The following is a 15,489-nucleotide window of genomic DNA, read 5'->3' on the forward strand; positions in this document are numbered from 1 at the left end:
GAAAACTTTTTTTATGCTAGTATATTTAAAACCCATTTTTCAAAGGTGTCTTTGAAACGACTGACGTGTTAAATATTGTAAATGTGAACGTATATGTCTCTATGTTCTTTTAGTTGGGATGGAGGTTGATGCTGAGGTAGACAGTGGAAGTGAAGGTTTGTCCTTTCAAACAACTTCAGCGTTTGAAGTGAACTGTCAGTTCAACCTGCCTCACTTGTAACATCTGTCTGCGTGTTTAAAAACTGCTTTCTACCAGATGAACGTCCTCTTTTATTTCACAACAGTCTGACTGAATGAATGATCTTTGGGGTGTACTTGTCTTGCTGTGAATGTTTCAGCTATTTCCTTCTAAAGGTATTTATATGTTTGTCTCAGATGAGGCCAGAAGGAGAATGAAAAACAGAAAAGCCAAACAACAGCGCAAAGCCAAAAAGGTCAGTGATGATGAAGAAGACGAAGAAGACGAGGATGAAGCACCGAGGAGAAAAGGGCGAAAGAAGAAAGCCAAACCCAGAGACAGCGATGAAGACGATGAGGAAGACAAGCGGAGTGTGAAAAGCAAAGGGTCGAAAGCTTCCAGGAGGAAAGCTGCCAAGGAGGAGAGCGACGAGGAGAGCGATGAGGGGAACAAGAGGAAAGGAGGAAAAAATGTGTCCAAAAAGGCGAAAGAGGAGCACAACAAGGAGAGAAAAGGCAACGTGAAAGGGAAAGGAGGTCAGAATAAAGCAGGGGAGAAGGACAAGAAAAAGAAGAATGGGAAGTTCAGCAGGTGCAGTATTCTCTGAGAGCCATCGCTCATCCACCTGCACCCTCTGCGCACCGCAAAGGTCGTGAGGCTTATATTCGGGAGGTGAAAGAAATGACAGTCGAGGAAATTATAATGGAATTATCACAGCAGAGAATACACACCACTTTGAATACATGACATGCTGTACGCAAACAGTATATCTGGCTTTTCTGTGTGTGTGTAAACAACATTACACTGTTTATGGCCGTTCTGATCAGTTGCATAATCTCATTCGTTCATCCATTATTTAGTGCTGCAAATTACCCTTGGACATCCTCCTACTGAAATGGGAGTGCTGGCTGCATTTAAGATTTTCAGCCAACCACTTTTGGCTATCCTGTGACAAGACGGACGATTTTATTTAGCTCCGGGACAAAATTGAAGTAAATTTTGTCCATAAATACCATAAATTTTAAAGTCTGAAATTGGTCATTTCTGAGATTAAACTCTGATTTTAAAATGAAAAACCACTGGAGCAGCACTATCACCTTTAAATGCAGAGCGACAAAGCAGATGTGCACAAATGGTCCAAATTGTTTTGGAGGTTAAAAGCTCTGTGCAGGTCACACAGGTTTTAATCTCAAACTGGTGCCTGTGTGAACTTGCATCATTGCACTAACATGTGGGGTACAGGTGCATCTTCAAAAATGTTAAAACTATTGAAATACAGTTTTTTTTCCGGTAGCCAACAACAACAAAAAAAAATCTGATCTCATGAAACATTGAAAAATTTGAGATACCGTGATTTTTATGTCGTTTATTTATTCACAAGATAAAGAGCAGATTAAAACAGAAAATTCTTGAAATATTTCTGTTTATCTGTAATACTTCTGAAATAATGGAAGAGTTAGTGTTTGAATTAAAGCATGACTAAACTTTCCTTTTCCTTTTCCGATTAAACAGAAAAGGACCTGTACGCCACATATTAATGCACAACTTGTGTCTTTCATCGAAAGCTATCTTGCAAACAGGCCATTATCTTTAGACATTTAATGGCAATGCCAACTACAACATTTGACCTCATAACACTTTATGTTAAGTGAGTGTTTAATAGCAAGTGGAATTACACGACATACTGACACACAGGGCTTCTCATTATAAAACAACAATATCTAAACATTCATTTTACTTCCAACCAAAAAAACAACTTCTGGTAACCAAGATGCTCTTGAAAACACCATGATAGTATTTTGAAAGGTTGAACTTCTGCTACACATCTGTTGATAATGTAAAACTGTTGAAATTAAGCTGGGAATTTTGTTTTTGTTTTGTTTTGTTGCTCCCACCTTATGTTACGTATAAGAAGAACATTGTCAAAATCTAGGCAAGTGATTGCTATTTCCTTTCAGCAGCTCCTCTTCTTCCTCTGAGTCTGATGAAGATTCACTGTCGGAGGGAGAGATTGCAGCCTTGAAAGAGCAGGTAGAGGAGAAGAAGAAATTGATCGCTACATTGAGGAACAAACCCTGGCGCATGAAGAGGAGACTTGTGCTTCTAAAGTAAAAAAATACATCAATGGCCAACTTTAACTCACACCCTCTACCTTGTGTGTACTTGTGATTACTGTAACCTTGTTTGGAGGATGCTGCCTCATTGTGCTCTTCATGTATCTTTTATTTGACCTTTTTTGTGTGTGTTACTTTCATGAACTTCGACCATCACTTATGTCATGCGCATGTGATGTTGTTCATTCATTATTAAAGCTTGTCCAGCGTTACTTTAGCTGTTTGATGCTCTCCTTTTGTATGCAGTCCAAATTACTTTGGAGGAACGCAAAGTACGTCTTTAAACAAAGATATTTGATGGAGGCATCCAAGTATCTTTGAAGTTTTGTTATACTGTGATAGAGCTAGTGGTAACACAGCACAAAATTGTAACTGCTGACTTTAAAAACTTTGAAGAACTACATTCAGACCGATTCTTTTTGTTTTATCCCTCTATTAAGGCTATCTAGTCCTTTCCTATGGGATGCACAATGAACATTTACCTTAAATCCCTGTAAGGCAGGCATACAAACACTATAGTCTGGCTGCCTTTCAGTCTGTTAAGCACCTTCTTGTAAATGTGAGAACATGGCAAACAGTTCTGGCTCTATCCCTGGAACGAAACAGTTAGTTTGTGAGCCTGTGTGCTTGTGTGTGTGTGTGTGTGTGTGTGTGTGTGTGTGTGTGTGTGTGTGTGTGTGTGTGTGTGTGTGTGTGTGTGTGTGGTGGGTGGGTGGGTGGGTGTGTGTGCCTACAGCTCAGCATCAATACACTTGAGGAAAAGGAACCTGATCGCTGAGCTGCTCTAACTTTTTAATGAGCCTGACACTGTTTGATACATGCTGCTGTGGCTGACTGACCTCCCTCTCGCCAAGTCTTCCTGCCGGCCATCTGAACATCTTTACATATGCAGCGTATCATCAATCAGTAAATCATCCCATACCGGTCGTTTGAGCATCCTGTGCACTAATTAATTAATTTGCTGGGTACATAGGCAGCGGTGTTGACCTGGATGTTGGACTGGATTTCATTTCACTCCTTCATTTTTGTGTTTTCTCGAACAGGGAGGCCCAGGAGTTTGTTGAAAAGTTTGAAGGGGCTCTCGGGAAGGGAAAAGGCAGAAAGCTGTATGCATACAAGGTCATGATGACCAAGGTAATCTGAGCATCACTGATGATACTTTACTGATTCGTGAAGTGGAAGATACTGTTGAACAAACCTTTGTAAACGTTCTCTTTACGTAGAAACTGATCAAGTTTAAACGTGACTTTGAGAACTTCAAAACAGCGTGTATTCCCTGGGAGAGGAAGATAAAGGACGTGGAAAGTTGGTACCACAACAAAATGACCTGAAAAAAAAATGAAGAGCTCCAATTTTCTGATATGCAATCTCCATATTTCTTTATTTTATAGGTCACTTTGGATCATCTGTGGCGTCCTATTTTATTTTCCTGAGGTGGATGTATGGTCTGAATCTGGTTCTGTTTGGGTTTATGTTTGGTCTGGTAGTACTTCCGGAGGTACGTCCTGCTTACAGAATGGTTTTAAAAATGCCCCCCCCCCCCATTTTTAAGACTTTATTTCATGTTTAGGTCCTGATGGGTCTTCCATACGGATCCATTGCAAGAAAAACTGTTCCCCGACCGGAACAAGATACAGCTATGGACTTCTCAGTGTTATTTGACTTTGGTGTGAGGATCTTCACTTTGATGTTTGTTTTTTGTTTTTTTAAATTGTGCAATACTCCTTTAATCCTTGAATAGAGTATTAGAACAATCAATTATGATCCAGACTGATTGAACACCTGATATATTAAATAATCTTATAGCCTAGCTACAATTAGTTTTTTTTTTTTAGCTTGTTTTTTTTTTAAATAACAGTTTGCTATCATGCTACGTACTTTTAAAATAATTTGGTAAACTTTCCATTTCCACGTGACTGTGCATGTGCAATATGTATGTCTCTGAACACATTTCGTTTTGCATCTCCTTTACAGGGATACTGCAAGTACTCCTTTCTGTTCTACGGCTACTACAACAGCGAGCGGCAGATCGGCCTGCTGCAGTTCAGACTCCCTTTATCGTACCTGCTTGTGGGTGTTGGGATTTTTGGATACAGCCTGATGGTCGTCATTAGAACGTGGGCTAAACACATAAATGCGTGTCCATTTTGGAAATGTTTTCAGGGTTCTTCATTTGGTTCTGCTCGTCCTCTCAGGATGGCTCGTAACTCGAATGAAGGGGGAGACGGGGCAGAGGAGGGGGATTTCACCTTCAGCTGGAAGATGTTTACCAGCTGGGACTACCTGATAGGAAACCCAGAGACTGCAGATAACAAGTACGCCTCCATTACCACCAGCTTCAAGGTTAGCAGGTGTACATTAGTGTTTGAAGGGTGAGCATTGAGCCTTATGTTTTGTTTTTTTGTTGCTGAAAAGAATAGATTTTTTGAATATCACAGTTTTTTTTTAAACCAAAATTAAGTTACCAAATGAGTAATGCCCAGAATGTTGTGAGAGTACACATATGGCTCAATCCCTTTTCCCTGCCATGCCAATAAATCAACACCAATCTATGAAATCATTGTGAAACTGTGAAAAACTAATAAATTAAAAATCGGTAGGTTGTTTGACTTTAAATGTACTGAATAATAGACAAATATAAATAGACATGAATCAATGTTCTTTGTTTTCATCTGCACTGCAGGAATCTATTGTGGACGAGCAGGAGAACCAGAAAGACGAAAACATCCATCTCCGCCGTTTCCTCAGGGTTCTGGCCAACTTCATGATCCTGTGCTGCCTGGGCGGCAGCGGCTATCTCATCTACTTTGTGGTGAAACGTTCTCAGGAGTTCGCTGAGCTGGACAACGCAGATCTCTCATGGTTTGAAAAGAATGAGGCAGGTTCACACACACAACCTTTTTCGTGGGGTGAAAATGTGCCGGTCCTGAGAATGATGCGGACCACAAGTAACGGAAACTTCTTTTGTCATGTGTTGCATCAGGTGGAGTTCGTGATGTCTCTGCTGGGACTGGTGTGTCCTCCTCTGTTTGAAACCATTGCAGAGTTAGAAGATTATCATCCTCGCATTGCACTCAAGTGGCAGCTGGGGCGCATCTTTGCCCTCTTCCTTGGAAACCTTTATACCTTTCTCTTTGCACTGTTTGACGAGGTCACTGCTAAGGTATGATGGATGTGCCTGTAGTGCAGTTAATGCAGTTGAACTGCTTTTCTAATAGTTTCTTTTGATATAATTGAGCTCACTTTTACCTCTCAGACACACATTTCCTCGTTGTGGATCATGAACTCTTTATAGATTTTGCTCAGGAATTTTAAACTTACATTTAACTGAGGTATAGATCTGACTGCATTCATAGCAGCAGTGAAAAAAAACACCCTGATCACATGATTCTGCTGTTTGGTGGTTGCTTGAAAAACACAGAATTCTTGTTAAACAGTCATGTAGCAGTCTCCTAACAACAAAATACTCTTTTGACCTTTACTAAAAGTTTATAATGAACAATTTTCAATTCAGAACTTACCTTTTGATGATGAGCTAAATGATCCACTGTTGAGTGAAATCGTCTTTTTTCAATTCAAAGTGAAAGCTAGAGTATCTTTCCAATCTAAATCATAAATGTAAACTATTTCTACCTCCTTTGTGGGAATGAGACTCACACAGTTTTGTCTTCATCCAATGTGTTGTGCTCTTCAGCTTGAGAGAGAGAAGTCAATCAAGAATGCCACCGAGTGGACTTTGAGTCAATACTATTCCAACTACAGCTCCTTCTACAACACTACAGACGTGCCTCCTCCAAACGTGCACCCGGCTGACGTAGTCAGAGGACCGTGCTGGGAGACTGGAGTGGGAATAGTGAGCAGTGGATCCATGTGCAGTACTCTATCCCGCTCTGTTGTCTGCACTTGTTGTCTTTAATAATGTTTTTGAATTTTGCTCTGCAGGAATTTGTGAAGCTGATTGTATCGGATGTGCAGGTGTCTTATCTGACCATCCTGATCGGGGACTTTGTGCGGGCTGTGGTCGTTCGCTTCCTCAACTACTGCTGGTGCTGGGACTTGGAGGCGGGATTTGTTAGTATTTGTGATCGTTTTAATTTTGTCAAAGTGACCCCACGTCTGTTACAGGTGTCTGGCTGGAATAATACAAGCCACAGCTTTCAATGCCATTAAAGATGTTGCCATGTGGCTAAAAGTGATTTTAATGTAGATGCATCAGTTTGACAATTGTTTATGTTGCCACTGTGTCATGCCAGCAGCATTGAGCGGAGTACAGCCGTTTGGAATTAATTCATGTCAACCTGATACCACAATACAACATCAGACAAGACAACTGATCCCAAACGGCGGAAGAAACCATACACGGCATTGAGAACTTAATTACAGAGAGAGAGAGAGAGAGAAAGAGAGAGAAAGAGGCACAGAGAGATGACTAAATGTAAAGTGTATTGACCTGCTGTTTACTAATTCAGGTGAACATGCTAATCATGTCCGTATGCTTCTTCTAGCCGTCCTACGGAGAGTTTGACATCAGTGGAAATGTGCTGGGGCTTGTCTTCAATCAAGGAATGATATGGTGAATTACACATATAAACATATTATTAAGTTTTGAATTCATCTTCAGTGAAAACACTTATTTGATGAGTGTCTTTATGTGCAAAATGTGTATAATTACCAAAGACTGCGAAGCTCTTGCTTCCTGAAAAAACAAAAAAATCCCTTGTTTATTTCAGTTTGCTGCAGTTCCTTTGAAAGGATGTTGCTTAATCAGTTGTTTTTCCTCAGGATGGGAGCGTTTTACGCTCCAGGGCTCGTGGGTCTGAACGTGCTGCGTCTCCTGACCTCCATGTACTACCAGTGCTGGGCCGTGATGGCCTGTAATGTTCCTCATGAGCGGGTTTTCAAGGCTTCGCGCTCCAACAACTTTTACATGGGCCTGCTGCTGCTTGTGCTCTTCCTGAGCTTGCTTCCTGTTGTCTACACCATCATGACCCTGCCCCCGTCCTTTGACTGTGGACCATTCAGGTCAGGAGACGGAAGAACTCATGTTTGTGATGTTCAGTAGTGTCATCAAATTTCGACTGTCATGATGGTTTCATAGTGTATTTGCTCTCTTAATACTTCAAACTCTGGTTAGCAGCATTTTATCCCAGACATAAGTCACTTATATAACAGATATTGCATAATATTTAGTGTCTTTGACTTTGCTTTGTGTGTTTTTATTAAGAATTGCTAACAATGCACAGTCTTTAACTGTTGTGATCACTTTTATGTTGGCAGAGTTATTCTCACTTTACATTGTTACATGTTTCAAGCAGGCTTGAAACAGGCTTGATGGTGCACATTTGCTGATTTTTGTGTTTTGTTTTTCTTTTATAGGTTATGTTTTGAGTTTTAAGGTATTTAATTACTGTTTAGTCTATATTATCTATTTATATATATCTTAACTATCTTTATTTTCAAATTGGTTAATTGAACTATAGGCATTAAATCATATACATGTACATTTTATTCATAAGGGACGATGTACATTACTGTGCAATGTGTGTGTGTATGTGTGTGTGTGTATGTGTGTGTGTGTGTGCGTGTGTGTGTTTCCCTTCAGTGGTCAGGAGAAAATGTATGACGTGGTTATGGAGACTATTGAACAGGATCTACCAGCTTTCATCGGAAACATTTTCTCTTATGCCACCAACCCTGGACTCATCATGCCCGCTGTCCTCCTCATGGTGTAAGTATGTTTAAATGTCAGGTCAAACACTGTGTTGTCTTTCCTTAACACAGCCCAGCTCTGTTTTCTGGTTAGATCCATCCACCTTGGGCAAGCATGTATGCATCTGTGCATTAATGAAAATGCAAGAGAACATTTCAATAAATTTAGCTTATGAGGAAGAAATATCACTCAAATGATGTAATAAGGAGGATCGCTATCATATTTGCATACTGCCACAGAGGGGCACTAATGTCACTCTTTTCCCATCTAGCGCTGGATAATGTGGCTCAGTAAACCCATAAAGCAGGACTTCAGTGTCTGTTGCATTGTTTATATAGCACAGTTATCTCCAGCGATGATTTCCACTGTCTAACAGGTTGGCACTCTACTACTTGAATGCTGTTTCAAAGGGATACCAGCAGGCAAACATGGACCTTAAAAAGAAGATGCAAATGGTTAGTTTGACTTTCTTTTCCAACCCCTCTCGTCTTCTTTTCAAGATTCAAACAAACAAGTGACTGGTTCATGTTTTGTCACTTCAGGCTCGAGACGAGGAGAAGAACCGCAGGAACAACAAAGACAGCACTAACCAAGTGATGAAAGACTTGGAGGACTTGCTGCCAAACAAGTCTCTGATACCACCCCCCACCGAGGAGGAGCCACCCCCACCTGGTACACTCACAAATCCCTTTAGTCTACCGGCTGTCAGCCAATTTGCCGTCTAATTGTACACGCTGCTGTATTTCTTCTCCGTTCGCTCCCTCAGATGTCATAGTGGAGAAGCCCAGCAAGTCCACCAAAGCAAAGCCGGGGTCAGCAGGGAGAGGGGTTAATCTGCAGAAGGAGGTGTCACTGGCTGCTTCTAATCCCAGAGGGCCAGTGACCCGCGCGCCGGGGCCAAGAGGGCCGCCTCCTGGGCACGCAAGGGGGCCGCACCCAGGGCCCGGCCGTGGAAGAGGTCAGGGCGTATCGCCAAGAAGATAGAAATGATTGACTGATTTCGTCAAGGATTCAAACACAAACAGCTTTCCACGAACAGCAGGTGTTCCTTAGTGTTGTTACTGCAGGTAGTCATGCATTGCTAATGGCAGACTGATAAATACATCACAGCCTTAACTCAGGCACGGCGATGCAACCGTATGTTCTATCTTGTCGTGATGATTAATTGCTGATTTGCAAAGCATTCAAAATAGCATTTTAAACAGGGAAATTAGTAAGTTATTAACAATTATTGCCAGTAAAGGCTTGTGTTTGTAGGAGTTTGTAGTTTAAAACGGAAATAAGTGTATCATCTGCTCTGCTCGTAACATAAATGTAAATCTTTAATAATAGACATGGAATCCAGATATACAGCAACAAATGGCCTTGATGATGCTCCTGTGTGTGTGTGTGTGTGTGTGTGTGTCTGTTTTGTGTGCGTGTGAAGAATACTGTTTATTGATATAAGTCAACACTCACTGATGTCATTTGGAAATCCATGTACATAGGCTGCCTTTTTATTTTTCTATGATGCCTATTAAAATGTTTGATTTTCACCAAAGTGCTATTCAAGTCGTTAATGGCAAACAAAAACACTTTCTACTCCACTAAGATACGTCACTAAAATCTCCCGGTATGTAGAGTCGAAGAGAAACAATTATCATCATTATCATATTAACATCAACACAAAGGCATAATATTGACACAGTACAACTTTAAATGACTTTTTTTTGAGAGACTAATGGATGAAGTGACACAGAATTTATGAACACAACAATACACAATGATAAAACATGACGGAAACAATGAAGTTATGAGTTCTTCTGTGAGATTTTGATGGTGACTGCCTTGATCTCTGTGTATTCCTGCAGAGCGTATTCCCCTCTGAGAAAACAAAACAAAAAAAAAAGAAACCTCATTGTTTTGCTGTTTTCTACCATCACCAATCAAGTCAGCGTGTTACAGAACCCAGAACTTAAAGACATAGAAATAAGACAAGGAAAGCATGTGACAGGTCATGCTCTTGTGTCACTCACAGCTCTCTACCGTTCCCAGACATCTTGAAGCCACCGAATGGACACTGGGCACTCATGGCATTGTAGCAGTTCACCCTGTAAAAACAATATCATAGAGTAAAGATAAAAGTTTGATCAATCATGTGCAATAATGAAGAAGGCAATCATTAATTGTGCAGACTCTCCAAAAGGATTAATTGCATACCAGACCATGCCAGCCTGCAGAGCGGAGGAGACTGTGAGGGCTTTGTTGATGTCGTTGGTAAACAGTCCCGCTGCCAGGCCGTAGTGTGTGGCGTTGGCTCGCTGAATGACTTCGCCGATAGTACGGAAACTCATTATCTGTTGCACTGGACCAAAGATCTGAGAGAGCACAGGAGGGAAATGTCTGTGGCAAGAGTGAATAAATCACACGAGAAAATAATTCAAAGCGTCACTGACGGGATGACAGAACCAAGTGATTCACGATTCAGTCGCTGTGGGTACCTCTTCTTTGGCGATGCGCATGTCGTCAGTGACGTTTGAGAAGACGGTAGGCTGGATGAAAAGCCCGCGCTGGCCCCACGCCGTCCCTCCACACTCCAGCGTCGCTCCTTCACTCTTCCCACTCTCGATCAGCTCCATTATCTTATCAAACTGCTTCCGGTCAATCTGACGAAAGCCACATAATCACACAATCCTCCCCGTCTTTCAATTTTTTTAGCGTACAAGCAAATATGCAGGGTTATGATTTCCACCTGTGGTCCCTGATCCACCCCCGGGACGAGTGGATTTCCCAGGACTTTGGATTTGGCTTTCTTCACACTGCGGCGAACAAACTCTTCGTAGATGGGCTCCTCCACAAACACTCTGGATCCAGCCAGACAGCACTGGCCCTGGTTGAAGAACAGGCCACTGTGGGCCTGCTCCACTGCATACTCTACTGCAACACAGGCATGAAAACACTTTTGACATACATTTTTTAATCACTTAAGCAAACTGTAAAAGTCACCAATGCTTGTGCTCTTAGATATTATTTTAAGAATGTGAATCTGAAGTGTCTTTAAAAAATAACAACCACTTACAAATGATGAAGGACCTTGCAAATGCTAAATTAACTAAACTATGTCGCAGATCAATACAATGAAATATCATGAACTGTCACCAGCTCATTTGAATGTACTATTAAGGCTCCTTTATTTGGCTCTCACATTATTATTGCTACCCAAGATTGCCTTGAAGAAAGGATGTGGTTCCTCTCTCTAATCTTTGATTGACCAGAAAATTACAGTGAAGTCAAATGCTGGCGGACACAAATCCACTTTTCACATCTGACGTCTCTGAAGTTTATGATCTTTGGCACTCCTTCGAAGAGGAAAGGGGACCGCAGGGGATCCACTGCTTTATGGAAACTGTCATCCTTTAATTATTGTGGATTATTCCTAACCCTTCTCTTGATCCATTTCACCGACCATCTTTACCCATTTCCACCCAGTTTAGAGTTGCAAGAGCTTCAAGCCAACTATAGATGACAGCAGGTGAAGAGCAGGGTACAAAGTTTTAAAACACATGGATGAAAACAAGGAAAAAAACCCCAACTTTTTATTAGTCACTTGAAAATAAAAAGTATGTATGAAATGAACACAGAATAATGTGACACCGGGAATCACAGATTCATTGAAAACAAGGTGAACACGGATAAAGTCAATCACGTTTAGAAATATCAGACTTGTAATATTGTTGATACTCACAGTCACAGTCTGCAAAGACGATAATTGGGTTTTTCCCACCGAGTTCCAGAGTAACTCTCTTCAGGTTGCTTTCACCTGCAGCTTTCTGGATAAGTTTCCCGACCTGGTACAGAGTGACATACTGAACATTAACAAACGCAAAAAAAAAAAAATCACAGAGAAGAGATAAGACAACATGTTAGAAAATACGAACCGCTGTAGATCCAGTAAAGGCCACTTTGTCAATGTCCATATGGTGGGAAATGGCAGAAGCTGCGGTTTGACCGTAACCTGGTACCACGTTCACCACCCCTGGAGGAAACCCAGCCTGAGCACAGTCAGATGGAGGGACAGCCACAGAACATCATTACATTTTATTAAAGCATACTGGTAGGCGGACAATTTCTACATGTTTGAGTTTTTTTCCCCCCATATGACCTCTTTGATGAGTGCAGCCATGTGCAGAGCTGATAATGGGGTCTGCTCAGCAGGTTTGATGACGACGGTGTTCCCGCAGCACAAAGCCGGAGCGATCTTCCACACAAACATCATCAATGGGAAGTTCCACTGCGGGACAGAAAGCAAAAAGTCCAGATGCAAAAACCCGAGGCACTGGTGACACAATACACATTCAAAATTATCAACATAATGATAAATTCACTTGCTACTACTCACAGGAATGATCTGGCCACAAACTCCGATGGGTTCATGTCGCGTGTAAGTGAAATATTCTCCATCTAAATGAAAACACATGCAGCTTAACCATTTTTAACCTCTTTGCCTTTTATTCTGTTGACGTCATTTCATATTTTAACTCCACAACTTTAAAACTTTAAATAGAAGAGGAGAAACTTGGAGTGTCACCAACACTAAAACAGTTCCTGCTCACCTACGGGAATAGTTTTTCCATGAATCTTGTCTGCCCAGCCGCTGTAATACCTCAACGTCTTGATTGTGGCCATCAGATCTACAAAATATGCCATGAGGAAGACTTTCCCAGAATCCAGAGCCTCCAGCGTCTAGAAGTAAGAAGACAGCAATTAGTGTAAAAGCATCATCATCATCATCATCATCTCTACAGGGTCTCATATTCAAAAGGGTGGATTTCGTTGCTTTTGCTTGTTTGTGTGTTTCTCACTGCGAGTAAGAGTCGATCTCTCTCCACTAAGTCAGCCAGTCGGTTTAGGAGACGACCTCGGTCCGAGGCGTCCATGGATCGCCATGGTGACCCCATCTGGAAGGCGGCTCTGGCACACCTCACTGCTTTATCCACGTCTTCCTTTCAGAGAAAAAGCAATCGTATATATGTTCTTCAAGAACAGGTACAATCTCAGATGGGATATAAAAAAATACGATTTTGAACTAAAGTAAAATGATTAAATTCCTTCTTAAACAGAATTACCAAGCACATCTGTCTCAGACTACTGGCGACGGTGTGAAATATACTCACTGAATCTGCTTCCTCCACTTCACACAGCAGCTCCCCAGTGGTGGGATTAAACACAGGAATCTTCCTGCTGCTGCACGACTCGTGCCAATCGTTATCGATAAACAACTGACACCAGAGCAGCATCGAAGAGCAATATTACAGAGAAATGAATGACGAAAATTCTTATTTTTCTGCTTGCACTGATATCACTGATATAAATCGATTGATACTGGTATAAATACCAGATTATTGAATCATTGGCACATGATATTAAAGAGACACGAACACTGTTAGGAACAGGTAGATTTGATCAAATACAGACCCATTTCTGCCTAGTAAGGGCGTTTTTGACCATTAGAATTAAATGTATGTTATGGCGATAATGATAGGAGCAAAAACTAGAATTTTGTCAGTGTCCTATAAATTTCTGTTGTTAAACATCAATGCAGATTTTCATTGTGAAGTAGGATTTTCTCAGAAAGCCAAAACCATCAAAAACCAGCAAGTCAATTCAATTTTACTCATACGGGGCAAATAACAACATAATCATCTCGAGGCACTTTCACAGAAAACCCAACTATCCTATGAACAAAACTAACTTTTAAAGAAATGTTAACCAAAGCAGAGATTACATCAAGGGCAATTATAGTTGTTCTCTATCAGCTCTGAGTCCTGATGAACTCACCTTTGTGTAAACAATCGGAGGGTCTTGGATTGGAGTGGGTAAAGGCTGAATCTTTGCTCCGTCTACCGGCTGTGATCTGTGTGCTCCGTTTGGACCCTGGTGGTCACATTTATTATCAGGTTGAGAGTTTGCGTTTTCACATTTTCCCTCTGAAAAATAACCAAACCAATATCATGTTAGTCAATGTTGGTCTGTGTGTTTCTTAGGCATGTTCATGCTTTCATTAAAAGCTAGTTTCTGAATCACTGATTGACCTCTACTTTTTATAAGAGGCAAAAGATGCTACTCCAAGTACTGGTAATTGGAATAAAAACAAGCTGTGCCAAATAGGGTAATGGTATACCTATACAAGTTCACAGAGAATGGTAAATGGGTTCTAACAGGCAACACAAGTTCTGAAGGCTCTGAATACAACACTGGACCTTGTCTGAAAATGAAATACTACCATAACATTAAAACAAAGGAGAAATACTGGCAAATATTAGAATGCACTCAGCATTCAGAGAAACTCAAAGATCTAAACATGGATGAGGAACAACAACAGTATTCAACTCTTGGTGTTTGAACAAAAGTGGTCAAGAAAATCAGGAGGTGGCCTGGAAATTAAATAAAATAAAATAAAATTTAAAAGTACATTGGGGCATGCTATTAGTTTAAGAAATGTTCCATATAACATTAGGTTTATGAAGCTGAGCTGTTGTTTGATGGAGTCAAGCACATTGATTAGCAATATTTTAATGAGAAGAATAATTTGATGAAAGAATTGAAACTGTTGTCCTCTCTCTCTCTCTCTCTCTCTCTCACACACACACACACACACACACACACACACACACACACACACACACACACACACACACACACACACACACACACACACACACACACACACACACACACACACACACACACACACACACACACACACACACACACACACACGTCACAGTCCTTAATTAAACAACTGATCATGTTCTTATCTTTTCTATTTGCAGCGACCAGTTGTACCTTTTGGAGTAAATTACTGACTTTTACCACTTAACGTACATTAAAACTTTTTATTTTAGTTCACCCAAACAAAGAAAAACAACTCTTTGCAAATAAAGTAATCATTCATTCAATTGCAGAAGCGGCAGGTGTGGAGATGCGTGTTACCGGTGGGTGGTGCGGGCGCGGCTCCCCCGCTGTGCTGGAGTTCCACTCCGCTCACCGGCATGTTGCTGCTGCTCTCCTCCTCCTCTGGTCGCGCGCTCACCGCGGCCGCTTTATATACCTGCGGCCGTCAGGGTCGAGTCGCGAGTCCCCCTCGTTTAGGGTCTCCTCCTCGCACGCGCTAATTTCCATCCAAAGTGAACGGAACCACCCCACGTGCTCCTGCAGAGAGGAGACCGCAGGGAGAGTGGTATGAGATGCTTTCATTTAATACAATAAGGAGCAAAATAAGCATATTGTTGATTTTTTTTTAAATAGTTGAATATGCACACTTATGTATCATCCATTTTACTTAGAAGTAAAAACATTTTAAGTACCAATAAATGACGTTTTAACTAGTAATTTTTAAACGTAATATAATAGAGTTATAACGTGCGACATTATTGTTATTCCGTTACTATCGGCAGTAACCGGTGCCACTTTTAGGCCAACATTATGAAAACGAGATGTAATTAATA

At 41.1% G+C, this 15,489-nt stretch overlaps 2 protein-coding genes across 2 annotated transcripts; one reads left to right on the plus strand and one right to left on the minus strand.

The window, feature by feature from the left end:
• Nucleotides 1–118: 118 nt before the first annotated feature.
• tmc2b (transmembrane channel-like 2b) lies at nt 119–8,986 on the plus strand (the record flags this gene model as incomplete). Its single annotated transcript, XM_080500065.1, has 19 exons — nt 119–155; nt 376–769; nt 2,137–2,286; nt 3,336–3,426; nt 3,516–3,597; nt 3,684–3,790; nt 3,863–3,961; nt 4,267–4,409; nt 4,488–4,635; nt 4,976–5,170; nt 5,276–5,455; nt 5,987–6,145; nt 6,235–6,363; nt 6,798–6,865; nt 7,075–7,314; nt 7,895–8,020; nt 8,379–8,457; nt 8,545–8,674; nt 8,769–8,986. 19 exons carry the CDS (start codon nt 119–121, stop codon nt 8,984–8,986), a joined length of 2,775 nt encoding a protein of 924 aa, XP_080356191.1.
• An 806-nt stretch (nt 8,987–9,792) lies between these two features.
• Nucleotides 9,793–13,855, minus strand: LOC308132574 (aldehyde dehydrogenase 1A1-like; the record flags this gene model as incomplete). The annotated part of the gene is made up of 13 exons (XM_080499721.1): nt 13,820–13,855; nt 13,156–13,260; nt 12,844–12,984; nt 12,595–12,724; nt 12,381–12,442; nt 12,144–12,272; nt 11,920–12,033; nt 11,727–11,829; nt 10,734–10,918; nt 10,483–10,647; nt 10,202–10,359; nt 10,018–10,092; nt 9,793–9,865 (listed from the first exon to the last, which is right to left on the minus strand). Exons 3-13 carry the CDS (start codon nt 12,937–12,939, stop codon nt 9,793–9,795), a joined length of 1,290 nt encoding a protein of 429 aa, XP_080355847.1. The 5' UTR covers nt 12,940–12,984; nt 13,156–13,260; nt 13,820–13,855.
• Nucleotides 13,856–15,489: the final 1,634 nt, after the last annotated feature.

The sequence above is a fragment of the Blennius ocellaris genome (genome assembly GCF_963422515.1).
Source record: "Blennius ocellaris genome assembly, chromosome: 7".
Lineage (NCBI taxonomy): Eukaryota > Metazoa > Chordata > Actinopteri > Blenniiformes > Blenniidae > Blennius > Blennius ocellaris.